The 17,130-nt window shown below is 47.6% G+C and overlaps 1 protein-coding gene across 3 annotated transcripts; it reads right to left on the bottom strand.

The window, feature by feature from the left end:
* Positions 1–124: 124 nt before the first annotated feature.
* On the bottom strand, positions 125–16,065 carry DDX55 (DEAD-box helicase 55). Of its 3 annotated transcripts, XM_079942623.1 has the most exons (14): positions 15,918–16,065; positions 13,280–13,330; positions 13,100–13,186; positions 11,831–11,922; positions 11,688–11,750; positions 9,666–9,815; positions 8,208–8,397; positions 6,643–6,725; positions 4,632–4,763; positions 3,694–3,786; positions 2,512–2,626; positions 1,883–2,051; positions 576–868; positions 125–320 (listed from the first exon to the last, which is right to left on the bottom strand). In XM_079942623.1, the coding sequence occupies exons 1-14, from the start codon at positions 16,023–16,025 to the stop codon at positions 144–146; spliced, it is 1,803 nt and encodes a 600-aa protein (XP_079798749.1). In that variant the 5' UTR covers positions 16,026–16,065; the 3' UTR covers positions 125–143. The 3 variants fall into 3 exon arrangements, with proteins under 3 accessions (XP_079798749.1, XP_079798750.1, XP_079798751.1); XM_079942624.1 differs by lacking the exon at positions 3,694–3,786; XM_079942625.1 differs by lacking the exon at positions 9,666–9,815.
* Positions 16,066–17,130: the final 1,065 nt, after the last annotated feature.

Genomic DNA, 17,130 nt, shown 5'->3' with positions numbered 1-17,130 from the left:
ACAGCAGCTTTGGGAGAGGTGGTTCTTCCCGGACGTCTGCTGAAGTTCTGCTGTTCAGTACACGCGAGCGCAAGCTATCTGCGAGCGCAGGGCAGCTTGTGGCATTCCCGTTGCTCTCGTGCACTTCGCCTGAGCGGCAGGAATCAGCAGTCATCTTCCAAATCTGAGATCCCCAAATCTGCTGTCTTGACTGATCCTGTGCCACTTGTCAACAGCCCCTTCTCGAGTTCTTCTTCAGTAATTTTGCCTTTTTTAAACTTTTTCAAGAGCCTTGTGTCATTAAGAAGTTCTTCCATGTCCTCATCTTCGATATCAGAACCCTGAGTACAGAAGAGATCAACAAGCTACTGAATTTCTCAGCAACAGTGTTCTAAGTGAAACCAGCAATTTTTAATCAGTAACTAGCTTAGATCAGCTTCCACAAACAGCGCATTCCCCACCCAAGCCACCAAGGAAGTATAGAAATCTGAGAGTCCTATGCAATTCCTATTAGAAGATAACTATATACTACACTTCAGTGAAACTTGTTCAGAATTCTAAGTTGAGTATTTAAATAATAAAAATGCAAACTTTACCTCTTCCCTTTTCCTTTTTTCACTCCGTTTTTTCTTCTTTTCCTTTTTGGCCTTCTGCTTTGACCAAGCTTTATTTTTTATGAATTTTCTTCTCCCTTCATTTTCTGTTTTCTCTTTTCTTTGTTGCTCCAATAGCTTCTGCCTCTGCTTTTCTCTGATTTTATCTTTAAATGGAATGGTGTCTGTACTGACGTCCACAGGCACGAAATCTGGAAACTGCTTTCCTCTCAGCTCTGGCATCTTGGGCATCCTCAGCAGGCCAAAACCTCGAGCAAGACTTGCAAAATCGAGATCTGATTAAACCAAAACACTGCAGTTAGCACACCCAAAATAGGATTATAGGCATCAACCCAGAGAACATTCATAGCAATATAATTTTGTCTACCTAAATGACCTAATGGGCTCATTTTAATTAGAATTAAAATAATTACATTTTTACTAAAAAGGAATACTCAGCAGCCAGTGTATTCTGTCTACTCAAACCCAAGGAAGACTGTCTTTTATTTTATTTTTATTTATTTTTTTGGCTGTGCTGCACAGCACACGGGATCTTAGTTCCCCGACCAGGGATCGAACCCATGCTCCCTGCAGTGGAAGCTCGGAGTCCTAACCACCAGATCACCAGGGAATTCCCAGGAAGACTTTCTTTTAAATGTTTAGAATACATTAAACCTGGCATAGGCCTGACTTTTTTTTGTTTAACATCTTTATTGGAGTATAATTGCTTTACAATGGAGTGTTAAGTTTCTGCTTTACAACAAAATGAATGTTATATATATATATATACCTATGTTCCCATATCTCTTCCTTCTTGCGTCTCCCTCCCTCCCTCCCACCCTCCCTATCCCACCCCTCCAGGTGGTCACAAAGCACCGAGCTGATCTCCCTGTGCTATGCAGCTGCTTCCCACTAGCTATCTACCTTACGTTTGGTAGTGTATAAATGTCCATGCCTCTCTCTCGCTTTGTCACAGCTTACCCTTCCCCCTCCCCATATCCTCGAGTCCATTCTCTAGTAGGTCTGTCTTTATTCCCATCTTATCCCTAGGTTCTTCATGACATTTTTTTTTCTTAAATTCCATATATATGTGTTAGCATACGGTATTTGTCTCTCTTTCTGACTTCACTCTGTATGACAGACTCTAGGTCTATCCACCTCATTACAAATAGCTCAATTTCGTTTCTCTTTATGGCTGAGTAATAAGGCCTGACGTTTTTATAAAACAAAGCAGTTTCATACTTGTAGTACTTCTAAAACCACCAGATGTTTCAGACGGAGATAAAATTATGTGAAGAAGTCCAACTTACCCTTTAATCTGAAGATGAGATTACACTCATGCTTTGCATAAGCCTGGACGAACGACACAAAAGCCTTCATGCCCTTTTCAAACACAGCTCTGTCGGCCAGGGCCATGGACTTGAGCTTTGGAAGGAGGTCTACTGTGTTCTTCTGGACTTTCATCTCCTGCAGGGGGCACTGCATAGGGACCACAGCGTCACTTCTGGCTGGAATCACCTCATCCCCAACCAAGGCTACCCCATAAGAGCCAGTGCCAATAAAACCAAAGGCAGAACCATCCATTTTAATCTTAAAGCAGAGGCCTGGAAGCCCAAATCCAAGCAAAGTATTTTACTTGGTCCAGAAAGTATTTAAAAAATTTTAAAGCAAGGTTTAAAATGAGATTTTACCTAACAATCCTGATTTCTGCTTGGAAAGTATGGTAACATAGGTCTATGTTCCCAACTAGTGATACTTAGCTGGGGCCGAGCAGTGGCCATACAGCCATAAAGCCAGCCAGGTTCCCGCACGGACATCACCAGCCTGGCCCCTGTGTGCTGCAACCCCTAATCTAAGTTCTGGACCCCACTTGCTGGAAAAGAACTTTTTCAACTACCCCAGCACTGGACATTCCATAGGAAAAAGGAAGACAGCTTACTTTCTGGTTAATTGCAAGGAAACTGACGTACGACTCTTCCATGGGAAGGAGAAACACAAGTGCGCTGCCGCCGTGGCCGATGCGGGCTGTGCGGCCACAGCGATGCACGAAGGCACTGTGAACAACAAGGAGCGGGAACGTGGTCACCACGTGACGGTGGCCGAGCAGAGCACAGGCCTACAGCCGCACGGCTGATGCACCTAAAATGACCCGAGGAGCTCCATCCCAACCCGCCGCTTATTAGTGCTACAGAAGAGCTGGCTATTAAAGTACACGTGCAAACCAGAGAGGGTTCTGTTAGACATTTACTATGAACTATAAAACTTTTAAATTTATGCCTATCTGACGGTATAGGTAGGAGGAAGCAGTCTCAGTAGAAAAACTGAAAAACAATGAAAAGCGTAAAAAAGAAAATAAAAGTGACCTATGAGGAACCCCCCCCCACAGGAAGTAACAACTATTGCTTAGGAGTTTGTATTTACAGGTGCTTTCCTATGTTTGGAGGCATTTATCAGGAATATATGCTTGCTTTCAGATAATAACTGACATCTTCATATATGGTGTATATATTGTTCTCCTTTAAACACTCTATCATGTGCATTTCTGCAAGAACTTTAAGGGACTTCCTTGATGGCCCAATGGTTAATACTCTGCACTTCCAATGCAGGGGGCATGGGTTCCATCCCTGGTCAAGGAAGTAAGATCCCACATGCTGTGTGGCGCAGCCAAAATATTTAAAAATAAGTAAATTAAAAAGATCTATTAAAAAGTATTTGAGGGGGCTTCCCTGGTGGTGCAGTGGTTGAGAGTCTGCCTGCCGATGCAGGGGACGCGGGTTCGTGCCCCGGTCCGGGAAGATCCCACATGCCACAGAGCGGCTGGGCCCGTGAGCCATGGCCGCTGAGCCTGCGTGTCCGGAGCCTGTGCTCCACAACGGGAGAGGCCACAACAGTGAGAGGCCCGCGTACCGCAAAAAAAAAAAAAAAAAAAGTATTTGAAAATGACTGAAATTTCAGTGATAATATAGTGTCACTATTGACCTATCAATGATAACTCACCAGTTCCCCTATTTTTGTTATTTCATAATGTTTTGACAACCATCATTATGTTTTCTTCCTCAGGATTCCTATTTCATTAGCCTAGATTCCTAGACAGAGTGGGTAACATTCTCTCATGCTGTACCTGGCATTGCTGGGAGGGTCGTACTGCAAAACCCAGTTTACTTCAGGAATATCTATTCCTCGGGCCATCACATCAGTGCACACTAAAATCCCACTAGAAAATGAGAAAACACCACACTGAGTAAGGAGGCCACTATTTCCCTCACCATCAAGCAGTCTTTACTGAGGGATGACAGTAATAACATAGGTTGCAGAATCTCTCACAGAAGCAAATATACAGGAATAACATTTTGATTTTTCTTCCTCCTAAGAACCTCTAGGACTTTACAAGTTGAGAGTGAAATCTGTAAAGAGGTGGGGAGGAAACACTGAAAAGATTTTTTAAATTAGCATATTTCCATTGAGGGAAAAGAAAAAAAAAAACCCACAGTATTTGGTCTAATCCTTTGCAGCCGTTTAAAAAAAACAAATGAAATTTTCCCTCCCAGACTGTCATGTATCCATCAATTCTATCACTTTGCCTAAAAGATTGCTTTTAACATAGCCAGAAGGCTCAATGATTAAGAAACACAGAGAAGTATTATTTCTATGCACAAACAGAATCAAGTTATGATCACTAGAGCCACAAGTTCCCTACAGCCTAGCCACCAGCTGACAATCTACAGCCTTTAAGGGTTGCTCCTGTCTGTTCCGTCATTCAACAAACAGCTACCAAAGCCCCACTGGGGGAGCGAACACAACACACAGGTTCCCGTTCTTATGGAGCTTACAACCTAGCAGGGAAGTTGACAGATAAGTAAGGAAGTCAGTGTAGCAAAGTGTAATGGGGTCAGGATAGAGGGCAGGGGCTCTGGATATTTATACAGAGAAGATGTGATAACCAGGCTGAGGAGGAAGAGAGTTCCAGGCAGGGAAACACATGTGAGGGTTTCGAGGCAGAGCGACCTGCAAAAGAGCAGAGTGGCTGGAGATCCGCCATCTCCAAGGAAGCCAACCCACCTTTGCAATTTGCGGAACTCCGTGAAGATCTTATTGCGCTTATATTTCATCTTTCCGTGAATGCACATTACCTTCACGCCCTTCACCAGGGCCTCCAGAGCCTTTCCATAGTATTCCACGCAGGCGCAAGTGCTGCGAGAGGGGACAGAGGGCTTAGAGTCGTAGGCCGCCTTGGTCCTCCTGCGATGGGGGGAGGGAGGCCGCAAGCACTAGATGCAGTGGGGACCACCCAGTCGTCCCAGGAGACTGCAGAGGAGAATGGCTGTGCTTATCATCCACAACTAAGCTCTCGGCCAGGGGAAGGCCAATCTTCTGACAAAACCCCTTCAGCAGGAGTTAAAACCCAAACAACGTGTTCCTCCTGTCTAAAGCTGTTCTAGCAAGGGGATCTCCCTGGCTCCCGGAGGAACTAATTAAACGGAAGGAGTCCTTCTCAACAAGAACGATGACGTCTTAAATATAGCTTTACTCCTGCTTTTCTTTCAGGGAACTGCTTCTTCCCCATTCAGTGCAGTTCCCAAGGGCTCAGCAGAAGTCATACCTATCAGGTCCTCTATCCTGGATATTGGACTTGGAGTCGAGGACAAAAGTGGACTGGAGCAGGGTCATCCCAATGAGGCTGTGCCCTAAAGAGATGGCCATCTGGGTCCCCCAGATCCTGTCTTCCCTAGAGGCGGTGCACCCAACTTTCTCTTTGAGTCTGTGAGCTCCCTACACAGCCCCCTTCTAATAAAGTTCACCTTTTTTATTTGAGGGATTCCAAAGGGATGTCACATCCTTTTGTAGATGAGGGACCTGAAGCGTCCAGAGAGGCAGTACAAGTGAGTGGCAGAGGAGAACCAGAAGGAAGGTGTGATTCCGTCTCCCATGTTCTCCCACTACACCAGGCTGCAGGATTCCAATTCGGGCTAACTCCTGTCTAAATCTCCTGTCTTAAACACCTGTGGCTAACTGACTGCTGCCAGATTCCCCAGTTTCCACCAAGAGTCACATCAGTACATAATAAAGCAGTTTTGCACACTAGGGTCACAACCCACAGATCCTGAAGGCAATCTGGTGGGTTCTGAAATCAATTTAGTGAGTCTGGACCAACCAGCATTTTTAAAAAATTAGAGCAGAACAGAACAGAAAGCATCAGAATGCATCCCACCTAGTCAAATGCAGTTTTATGAAATCTTTGTTTCAGTTTCGTGTGTGTGTGTGTGTGTGTGTGTGGTGTGTGTGTGTACCAGGTTGTATTTCTAACTGTGGGACAGTACAGCTAATGCATTTTATTGGTGACATGATGGATGGAAAAGAAACATAAAATTATTTTGGTATTGCCAAAAAGACAACACCACAGGTATATCTGGAGGCGGAAAAAAACAGCCCAAAGGATGCACACAACTGTTCCTATCTTGCGCTCTGACAACAGGACACACCCCAGTGTGGCAGACACTAGGCTGGTGGATCAAACACCCTCCCAACCACTTCCTCCTTCACCTCCCTCTACTACAGAGGCTGGGACAGCTACCCACTTGTTTTTTTCCCATCTCCTAAAGTGAGGGGCTGCTGGGTGACCCACCTTTGGCCCATACAACGAAAGCAGAAGTCAGCTTGGGAGGGGGCTGTCTGAGAAAGTCTTTTGCTTTTCTGATTAAAAGGGTTGGATATAGCAAGCACTGCCCTTCCCCCTCTCCCTGCCTTTCCTCTTTTATCTGCTTTCAATGCAAACGTGGCAGCAGGTGTCACAGTGGTCATCTTAAAACTAGGAGGTGACCTACAGGAAGGAAAGGCCAAGACAGTTAAAGAAACACTGGTGTTGACGTTGCCGAGACAGAAACCAATGTCAGGAACTGCCTACCTCTGGACTTCTTTTTACAGGAGAAAAATAAACCTCTCCAGCTTGAGCTGCAGAAGTCATTTGCAGCCAAACACATTCCTAACAGACAAACAACCTGAAGGGAATTCCAAACCTGAAGGCTACACACATGTGCACGTTCTGGGTGTGGCTGAACCCCCGAAGTATTACCTGAAGAAGACCAGGTGTTTTTCCTGCTTATGATTTCGAAGAAAATGTACCAGCTGATTAAATTTCTCATCTGCCTTACATACCTACAAAATAAAAAGGAAAACCAATAAAATAAAAACAAATTTGCTGAAAATAATAACCCCATAGCTATTTTCAGTTTCGACCTTAAATTTTAAGGAATCTAATTTCCTCCACGAAAAGGGACAGACTTTCGTCAGAATGTTACTCAGTCTACCGAGATGAGAATAAACATCAGCCTGGGCTGCTGACACACGTAAGTCACAAAGTCATTAACTGAGGACAGGGAGTCACCCAGTGCAGTAAGTACCTCCCAAACCCCAACATGCAGACAGCGCCATGCTGGCCATAACACCACCCCCGGGGAGGTCTTTAAAATGCAGATCCTTGGACACAGCATACAGATTACGATTCATAGCTGTGGAATTGGACCCAAGGGTCCGTATTACTTAAGAGTGCCCAGGGGCTTCCCTGGTGGCGCAGTGGTTGAGAGTCCGCCTGCTGATGCAGGGAACACGGGTTCGTGCCCCGGTCCAGGAAGATCCCACATGCCGTGAAGCGGCTGGGCCCGTGAGCCATGGCCGCTGGGGCTGTGCGTCCGGAGCCTGTGCTCCGCAACGGGAGAGGCCACAACAGTGAGAGGCCCGCATACCGCAAAAAAAAAAAAAAAAAAAAAAAATGTGTCACAGGGTGTCATTTTATAGATTTAGTTTCCTAGAAAACTGAAAGCCAGTCTCTAGAGCACTTATTTTTGGCTTGCTTATTTTTTTTTTTTTTGCCCGTGCCGCACAGCATGCAGAATGTTAGTTCCCCAACCAGGGATCAAAGCCGTGCCCCCGCAGTGGAAGCACAGAGTCTTAACCACTGGACAGCCAGGGAAGTCCCATTTGCTTGTTTATTTGTTTTAATTGCTAAGAGTTAACATATATCAGTGGGAACACCGTATACCATATTGATAAAACTTGGAAAATCTAATAAGTTGTTAAAACAATTATTATAGCTGATCATTTAGAAGGAAAAACAGGACTTCCCTGGTAGTCCAATGGTTAGGACTCCGTGCTTCCACTTGCAGGGGGCGGGTTCGATCCCTGGTCGGGGGACTAAGATCCCGCGTGCTGTGCGGCACGGCCCCAAAAAAACCATAACTAAGCTTACTGAAAGCAGTTCAAGTCAAAAAAAATTAGTAACTTTTTTCAGTAAATTGCTTTGGCTTTTAATACTTGTTTTAGTTTTTCCAGCTTTACTGAGGTATAATTGGCAAATAAAAATTGTACATATTTAAGCATATTTACACGTTAAAAATCTATACATGTATACATTGAAGGTGTACGAAGTGATGACATGTGCGTACACTGTGAAATGATTATCGTAATCAAGTGAATTAACACACCGATCACCTCACATAGCTCCCTTTTGTATTTGAAGAACTACTCTGTTAGCAAATTTCAAGCACACGACACTGTTAACCCCAGTTCCCACGCTGTACCTTAGACCCCTACATCCTCCTCGATGGCCTGCAGGAGTCAGTGAGACCACCCAGCGCTCACCATGTAGTAGTTCTCCAGGCGGGAGGGGGTCTTCTGCGTGCTGCTGGCCGCCGCGCCCTTCTCCTTCACCGAGATGCGCACAGGGTTCCGGAGGCCTGCTCTCACCAGGTTCTCCACTTCTTGTGTCTGAGTGGCCGAGAAGAGGCCCGTTCTCCTCTGCTTCGGCAAAAACTCCAAGATGGTGTTTATGCTAAAAAGAGAGGGCTCATCTTAACCCCTCACTTATCAGCATAATCAAAAAATGGTGTTTTATGATACTAAACAGGTTATTTTAAAAGACTGAAAACCATCACAATATTTATAGTAGCTACTACTGGGAGGTGAGATTATGGGCGACCTTCATTTCTTCTTTATACTCTCATTTTCCCAAGGTTTCTTCAATGTAAGCATATAATTTTACTTTTACAATGGGGGGCAATTAAAAGAGTGAAATTAAGACAAAATTTTTTGAGACTAAAAACCATGAAACTGTACACTTTACATGGGTGAACTGTGTAACATATGAATTATATCCCAATAAAGCTACTTACTTTTTTAAAACTCACAGAAACTTTTAAAGAAGCCATGAAGGAAAACACATCTTAAGAACATCAAAGACATAAGAAATGGAATTTAAATTGTGTGGTAGAATCTGAAGGATTAATCAACCTAATGATTTGAAATTCACATGTGGGGACTTCCCTGGTGGCGCAGTGGTTAAGAATCCGCCTGCCAATGCAGGGGATACGGGTTCAAGCCCTGGTCTGGGAAGATCCCACATGCCGTGGGGCAACTAAGCCCATGCGCCACAACTACTGAGCCTGCACTCTAGAGCCTGTGAGCCACAACTACTGAGCCTGCGTGCCACAACTACTGAAGCCCATGTGCCTAGAGCCCATGCTCCGCAACACGAGAAGCCACCGAAATGAGAAGTCCGCGCACCGCAACAGAGTAGCCCCTGCTCGCCGCAACTAGAGAAAGCCCGCACGCAGCACCAAAGACCGAAGGCAGCAATCAATCAATCAATCAATAAACAGAATCTGTCTGCCAGTGCAGGGGACACGGGTTCAAGCCCTGGTCCGGGAAGATCCCACGTGCCGTGGAACAACTAAGCCCGTGTGCCACAACTACTGAGCCTGCACTCTAGAGCCCGGGAGCCACAACTACTGAGCCTGCATGCCACAGCTACTGAAGCCCACGCGCCTAGAGCCCGTGCTCCGCAACGAGAGAAGCCTCCGCAATGAGAAGCCCGTGTACCCTATGAACAGTAGCCCCCGCTCACCACAACTAGAGAAAGCCAGCACGCAGCAATGAAGACCCAACGCACCCAAAAAAAAAATAAACAAATAAATAAATTTATTTAAAAAAAGAAATTCACATGTGGCTAATAGAGACAGTCATGGAGTAATAAAGGAATTCCATCTTGAGCTCCCTTTCATCCTGTGTCACCCGAAGCCCACGAAGTCCAAACTCCAGTACCTCGCCTCGAACCCCATATCCAGAAGCCTGTCCGCTTCATCCAACACCAGGACCTCCAGGGACCTCACGCAGCTGGCCAGATCCAGGCCCTCTGCCTTCCTTCGGAACATGTCCTCCAGGCGGCCTGGGGTTGCCACAATGATGTTCCCACTATGAAAACAAAGTTAACATTTACCGCACTCGCTGGATCTCGGGGACCTCTGTGATTCCAAACACCAAGTTTTGTATTCCCCCCAGCAAAAGTCATCTAAAATGCCAGCGAAGAGAAGGGAGACCACCACAGTGGGAAGAGAAGGCTGCGCCGTGAGGGCACAGGTCTGGGTTCCAGGCTGAGATCAAGGGCAGGGCTCAGCAAACTGGCTCTTAGGTCACATCTGGACTCAGCTGTTTTCGCAACATTTTATTGGCATGTAATTACACATCCTCCTTCATTCATGGGTTGCCTCTGGCGGCTTTCACACGATAACAGCAGAGGTGAGCTGTTATGACACAGACTGTGTGATCGACAAAGCTACAATAATTACCATCTACTCCTTTACAGAAAGGGTTTGCTGACTCCCTGACTTTACTCAACCACTTTAGGTCCCAGGTCACTCATCTATAAAATGAGAATGTGAACAGAACTAGAGATAATTTTATGTAAAGACCACAAACGCAGACTGAAAGCCAAACGTGGCCCCCACAGACTGGGTGGCCTGCAGGAAAGTTCTGTTGTTTTTTTTAAATGTGAATTACATGCCAACAGTTAAAACAACCTGGAGATAACACACAGAAATCTGGAATTCCATATTCTTTTTAAAACATTCAAAACCTGGAGAACTGAGCCCAGAGTTCTGTGGGCAGCGATCAGCGGGAGGTGAGTACTCAGGCGTGAACTAGCCAGTCCCTCCCACTCCCCGCCCACCCCCTTCACATGTTTATATTATCCTCTGAGCCCTGTAGCAACTCGAGTCTGTGACCCCTGCTGCAAAGTATCTCCCGTTGTAGCTGGACACAGCAAGTGCTCAAGAAAAATAGTTTTCTTTATTGAGATTCACTGACAAACTGGGCACAAATTCTATTGCTGCTCATTACAAACCTTATTCATCATGGGACAATAAAATGCCAAGGAGTGATGGTCATCGCGTATTCAAACTCGCATTCCGAATGTTTATTAAACACCAGCCGTGTGCTCAGCGCCTCACTAGGCTCTGAAGGTAAAATGCTGCCGGACAGACACCACCCCGACTTTCCCGAGCCTCCAGGAGACACGGAAGAGCCTGGCACGTGCAGCACCTGGGAGAACGCCAGCCCACTGTGGCAGCAGGGCCGGCTGTGAAGCGGGCAGCAGTGGAGAGTGGTGGCTCACAGGCCCTAGACAGACACTAGGATCTACCCCAAGGGCCAGGAGGAGCTACTGAAGAGCTTTCAGTGAGTGACATGACCCGACTGGCATTCTGGTTGCTACGCGGAGAGTGGACTATTGGGGGCAATGGTAGACACACACAGGAGAGAGAGAGACAGAGAAGCCACTGCAGGAGTCCAGGGGGGAAATGAGCAGGAGAGGTGGCGATGGGAAGGTTGACGGTTAGAGACGCGCTCTGGAGAGAAAACGCAGAGGACATGGTGCCAGCTGGCTGTCAGGGGGAGTGGAGGGGCCGGGACAAGCTGAGGCTGGGCCCCTCACTTCAGGAGAAGCAACAGGATGAACAGGAAGCAGATGAACAGGAAGCTCCAGACGAGGTGCAAGCCTGGGGATGAAAATTCCAAGCTCCTGTTGTAGACGCGTTTGCAACAGCTGTGAGATGCCTGGGGAGATGCCAAGCAGACAGGTGGATCATCTGTGTGTCTGGGGCTCGGGGCGAGGTCAGGGACCACCACGGGAGGGACGAGATCATGAGCCCGTGAGCAAAATGGGAGGTTGGCCTGAAGAAAGAACTTTTTGTGGGGAGGGGGCTTCTGAAGCGGAGGGTTTCCGGTTAAGCCTAGATCATGTGTCGATTCCTCTTGGGTTCAATGCCAAGAGCGAGCAAGGCAACTTACCCGTGTTCCTTAAACCTCGCAACATCCTCTCCAGGATTCCTGCCTCCGATCCAGAGAATCTGGCTAAAACAAGAAAAGTGTCTTTGAGCAGGTCAGGCAAAAATCACAGCCCATGGCTGACAGGGACCCTGCCTCCCATTTACCTGAACTGTGGGAAGGGCTTCGTGAAATGCGACAGGACCTCATCTATCTGAACAGCCAGCTCTCGCGTGGGTGTGATGATTATGGCGCCAACCTGCCCACGCGGGGGAAGGCACGTGATTAGCAGCGCCCAGGGCTTGCAGAGCTGAACTCACACGAGACTGCACCCTCCACCTAATGGACGAAGGTTGCCAGAGAAACAGCACTTCCTGGGCTTTTTCAGCAGTGCCCGGTCATGCCCGGTCACAGTACACATCGAGAGTTGACCCTTGAATGATGTGGGGGTTGGGGATGTGAAACTTCTGCGTAGTCGAAAATCCATAAATTATTTATAGCTGGCTCTCCATACAACCGGTTTGGTTCCTCCATGTCCCAATTCCGCATCTAGGGATTAAACCAACCTCGGCTGGTGTAGACCTATAGTTATTCACTACTGAAAGAAACCCGCATTTAAGTGGACCTGCACCGTTCAAACCCATGCTGTTCAAAGGTCAACTGTAGTTTGAATTATAGTCAGTCCTCGTTCTGTTCTACAAAGTGGCCACATACGCTGTTAGTGAACACTGGACCATTGCCCCTGGGGAAACGGGGTTAGGTTCCTGCAAGCCTCTGGCCACATTTGTGTCGACCTATCAATACATAAGCTTCTTTTACACATATTTCTGTTTATAGATACCTTATTTTGTAAGTCAACTATACTTCAATTAAATTATTAAATAAAGACACCTCATTTAATATATACTGTTGATTCATTAACATTGAACTCATAGCCAACAGCACTATCAAAAGGAGCTTATGCAACATGTATTTTCTCCATAAGGCACATCACAGCCTCTCTGCACTCAGGAGCATTCGATAGCGCTTCGGCACTATGTTTGGGGGTCATTTTAAACAGTGAAATCACCAAAAAAAAAAAAAAAATCACAGCAGTAAGTTGACCGGGAAAAGGACACGTGCTTACATCCTGAGAGCTGGAACGAGAAGGCAGTATCGCCCTGATGAGACTCGGCTGGGAAAGTGCCATCAGGCGACTCCCATTTGTCGCTGCCCCATACAGGTGCAGGCACGAGCACGACAGCACACTGAGTGCTGCTCTGGGGAGCTACAAACAAACGCTAGGCAGTAGGCACATTCATAAACACAGAGCCTGCAGGTAATGAGGACAGACTGTACTTTCTCCTTCTATATTCTTTCAAGCTTTTGACCAGCTTCTTCCTCAACTGTGAACTCTCCCATGACTAAGTGAAAATAAACCGTTTAGCTCTCCTCACCTGACTCTTTTTTAACTTCTCTTCCCTTCTCAGGAGAATCTCCAGGATGGGGATGATGAAAGCGAGTGTTTTGCCACTACCTGTGACCTGCAAAGGGCAGAAAGTTTCCGTCTGCTTTTCCTCACAGTTCATTTTGGAAGGAAAACAGGAAGACAAGCTGCATTTACACAAGGTACTCACCGCTTCTGCAGCAACATCTTTGTTTTTCATGAACAGAGGGATGGTTGCAGACTGAAGAGAGAGATGGCAGAGCACTGGTTAGGGGATGCCGTGACTCCACCGATGAGGCCCAAAGCCCAAGGAACACAAGGCTGGCCTTGGTCACACTGGACCCCACAACAAATTGGACTCCGATTACAGTCACCCACAGGGGCCCCAGTGGGGTCAGCTCACAGGTAATACAGCAGCGGTGTCTACACAGATGGCATGGAGGGGAAGTGAGCCAAGCTGGGATTTGGGGGTCCTGAGTTCTAGCCCTGCCTCGCCTACTCTTCCTCTCTGGACCAAGAAGGGTTTGAAGACACTGTGTTCCTTCCAGCTCTAGTATCACAAAACAACGATTTAAATAGGCCCTCTAATTATAAACACCGCAGAAAACCCACAGGGTTACAAGAGGCCTGGCCCTTTGGTTGCAGCAACAAGCAGCTGAACCTGAAGCAGACTCAGGTCTTGGCTTCAAGGCCGCCCCCTCCAGGACCACACTCCACTCCTGGTCCCCAGAGCCTGAGCTCACCCATTGCGGCACGTGTAGCACTTTTCTAACTGCTTCAACACAAGTAAGTCTCAGCCTGGGTGATTTCTGTGCCCGCAGGGAACATTTGGCAATGTCTGAAGACATTTGGGGTTGTCAAACAGGGTGGGGGGGCTTCCCTGGTGGCACAATGGTTAAGAACCCGCCTGCCAATGCAGGGGACATGGGTTTGAGCCCTGCTCCAGGAAGATCCCACATGCCGCGGAGCAACTAAGCCCGTGCGCCACAACTACTGAGCTTGCACTCTAGAGCCCGCATGACACAACTACTGAAGCCCACGTGCCACAACTACAGAAGCCCACGCGCCTAGAGCCTGTGCTCTGCAACAAGAGAAGCCACCGCAATGAGAAGCCCGCGCACCGCAACGAAAAGTAGCCCCCGCTCGCCGCAACTAGAGAAAGCCCACGCACAGCAAAGACTCAACACAGCCGAAAATAAAATAAATTTATTTAAAAAAAAAAGAATGAGATTTTTGATTTGTTTTTCACACTAAGTCCTCAAAATCCCCTGTACATTTTACACTTAGAGCACATCTCAATAAGGACTCACCATGTTTCAAGTGTTCAACAGCCACAAGTGAGTGACTACCATAGTGGACAGCACCTAGACCATCGACTCCAATGGCAGACACTGGGTCTTGTCTACAGTCCCGAGGCATGGCACAGAGCACTGCCTGCTTCCTCCACACCTTTCCTGAGGAGCCTATGGACATCTCAACTTAACATTTCAAAACAGAACCCTCTTGATTTTCCCTCTGAAGCCTGTTATCCTTCCCAGCCTTCCTCATCTCAATAAATGATACCACCATCCACCCAGCTGCTAAGTCAAAAACCTCAGGGTCCCTGTAGATTCCTTCTTCATGAACCCCACATCTGGCCCCTCAGGAGCCCTAAAGCTATCCCAACATTGACTTTTCAATATCCACTGCGTCCTCTCTACTCCACGCCACCATCACCTCTAACTTGACAGTGGCCTCCAAATGGACCTGCTCACTTCTCCTCTTATTCCTCTAAAGTCTATTCTCTACGCCGCAGTCACATCCCTTCCCTTTCTGCACAGTTTCCCATGGAAGACAGCTTCCCGCTGCATTTAGAATAAAATACAAGCTCCTACAAGGAAGATCCTGCAAGATCCGGCACCCGGTTTGCTCACCTCTTACACTACTCATGCTGCTCCAGCCACAGAGGCCTTCCTTCTGTTCCTCCAAGCTCATTTCCAGCCCCAGGGCATTTGCACGGGCATTTCTCTTTGCTGGAATATCATGCCCCCAATCACCCCACAGCCAGGTCCTTCTCATTCAGGTAGCAGCTTAATGACACCTCCTCCGAGAGGCCTCCCCTATCTTATCTCCTATTCTGTACCTTCTTGTCACTGTCTCCTCCACAACACTTATCACCAGCTGAAATTACCTTATTCCTTTACCCCTTTCTCTCGGGCATTAGAAAACAAGGCCCATGAGTGGGGACCAACACTGCAAAATCCCTGGAGCCTAGAAAAAATTACCCAATACGTAGTTTGTCCTCAAGAAATTTCTTGAATAAATGAATAAACTGGACCAGGACACTTCACTTAGCCCAAGTAATAATAACAATGACAGCAGGTAACATTTATTGAGCGCCCATGATGTGCCCCAAATTGTCTTAGCTAATCTCCACAACAACCCTCTGGTAATACTATTTTCGTCATTTCACAGAGAAAGGAAATGAAACACAGAGAGGTTAAGCCATTTGCCCAAGGTCTCACAGCTAGAGGGGGTAGGGGGAGAATACGAACCAGGCACTTGGGTCCCAGCACCTAAGGGCGGGGTGGGGGGCGGTGAAGACCCTGGCACAGGTGAGCCGCCGCCTGCCGCCTCTGCCTGGCGATCATTAACCAGCTTGGCATCACCCGAGTCGGCGCAGCAGAAAGACGTGGCAAAAGTCCCAGCCGGAGGAGTAAAAACTCCAGGATGCGAGTCCTAACACCTACCGGCCGCATCCAATTAAGCGGCTGCCGGGCCCGCCCTGAACCTCCCCTTCCCCAGCTGCCCCCTGCGCACCGAGGGCCCACCTCCCCGGCCCCGGGTACCTGCACCGGCGTCATGTACGGGAAACCCAGCTCCCGCAGGACACCCAGCACCCGCGGGTGCAGCGGCACCGGGAGCGACTCCCAGGAGCCCTCCGTCACGTGCTCCATGGCTAGCTCCGCCACCGCAGCTACCAGTACTACGCCTCCCTGGCACACTTCCGCTTCCGCTCGCCAACAGGCCCCGCCCGGAACCGTGCTCCAGTCGCAAAGTTCCGGACCGCGGGGGAAGGCGCCCTCGCCGCAGGAGAGTGGAAAGCCGACAGCTGGCGGGTGAAAGCCGGCCGCGGGGGCCCGGCCATGGTGCCATTCGTCCAGCGCAGCCACCTGGGCTCGGAGCGCCTTTCCACATCGAGCAGGCATTTGGGCGGGAGGGATTTTGCCCCGGCTCTCACACTTTCCCTGCCAGTCGGAAGCAGGGAAACACCGCGTCCTGGCCAAAGGACAGTAGGTCTGGAGGGAGTTGACAGAAATGTACCCCAGCCCGGGAGCCCCAAATATGCAAAACAGGGTCATGGTGGAGATCCACTGCCTACTACACAATAAATGTTGGTTTACTTCCGAGGAAGTGAGGTCAGAGACCTAAACAGGAACACTGCAGCTTATTCCTGTGTTCACCACTGGATTGACTCGTGCACGTGTACATTCATTCAGCAAGCTTTTACTGACCAGCTATTACGAGCTGGGCCCATACCTTTAGCTTGGCTTGCTCCCTTACATCCATCAGGACTTTTCAAATATCGTTTCAGTGATGCCTTCCTAATCCACTTACCCTGCTTTATTTTTCCGCCATATCATTTATCATTAATATGCCATATAATTTCTAAAAGGTAAATCCTAGGATAATGGGAATTTTTCTGTTCTATTTATCTCAGTGCCTACAACTGGTTACACACAGCAGTCATCCAAATATTTTAGGAATGAATAAATGGGGACAGTACTTATGCAAACTCCAGTCATCTCAAACTAGAAAGTGAAAGAGTAAAGAAAGCCTAAGGCAACATTTTCACTTTAATGCCATCATCACATCCTCAAAACGCCTTTGACAACTGTTTTATAAAATAGGACTTCCAAACAGGTCTGAAAGCAAAGACAGAAGGAAAACGCATAGCTGCATTTTCATTTTGGGGTCTACTTACTAATTTTCTGATCTGGGGACCCTTTCCAAGCCTGCTTATTTCCATAATGAGGATTATAATAGCACCCAAGGTAATAG

The sequence above is a fragment of the Stenella coeruleoalba genome (genome assembly GCF_951394435.1).
Source record: "Stenella coeruleoalba genome assembly, chromosome: 14".
NCBI lineage: Eukaryota > Metazoa > Chordata > Mammalia > Artiodactyla > Delphinidae > Stenella > Stenella coeruleoalba.
Note: the sequence above shows the minus strand (reverse complement) of the source record. Positions and strands in the feature narration are given on the sequence as shown.

Bases quoted from the DNA above. Each gene is read 5' to 3' on its own strand.
- DDX55 (XM_079942623.1), bottom strand. From the start codon at position 16,025: ATGGAGCACGTGACGGAGGGCTCCTGGGAGTCGCTCCCGGTGCCGCTG. The intron at 11,751-11,830 runs GTAAATGGGAGG...TTCTTGTTTTAG, and splicing joins AAGCCCTTCCCACAGTTCAG to CCAGATTCTCTGGATCGGAG. The intron at 9,816-11,687 runs GTAAGTTGCCTT...TTGTTTTCATAG, and splicing joins GCGAGGTTTAAGGAACACGG to TGGGAACATCATTGTGGCAA.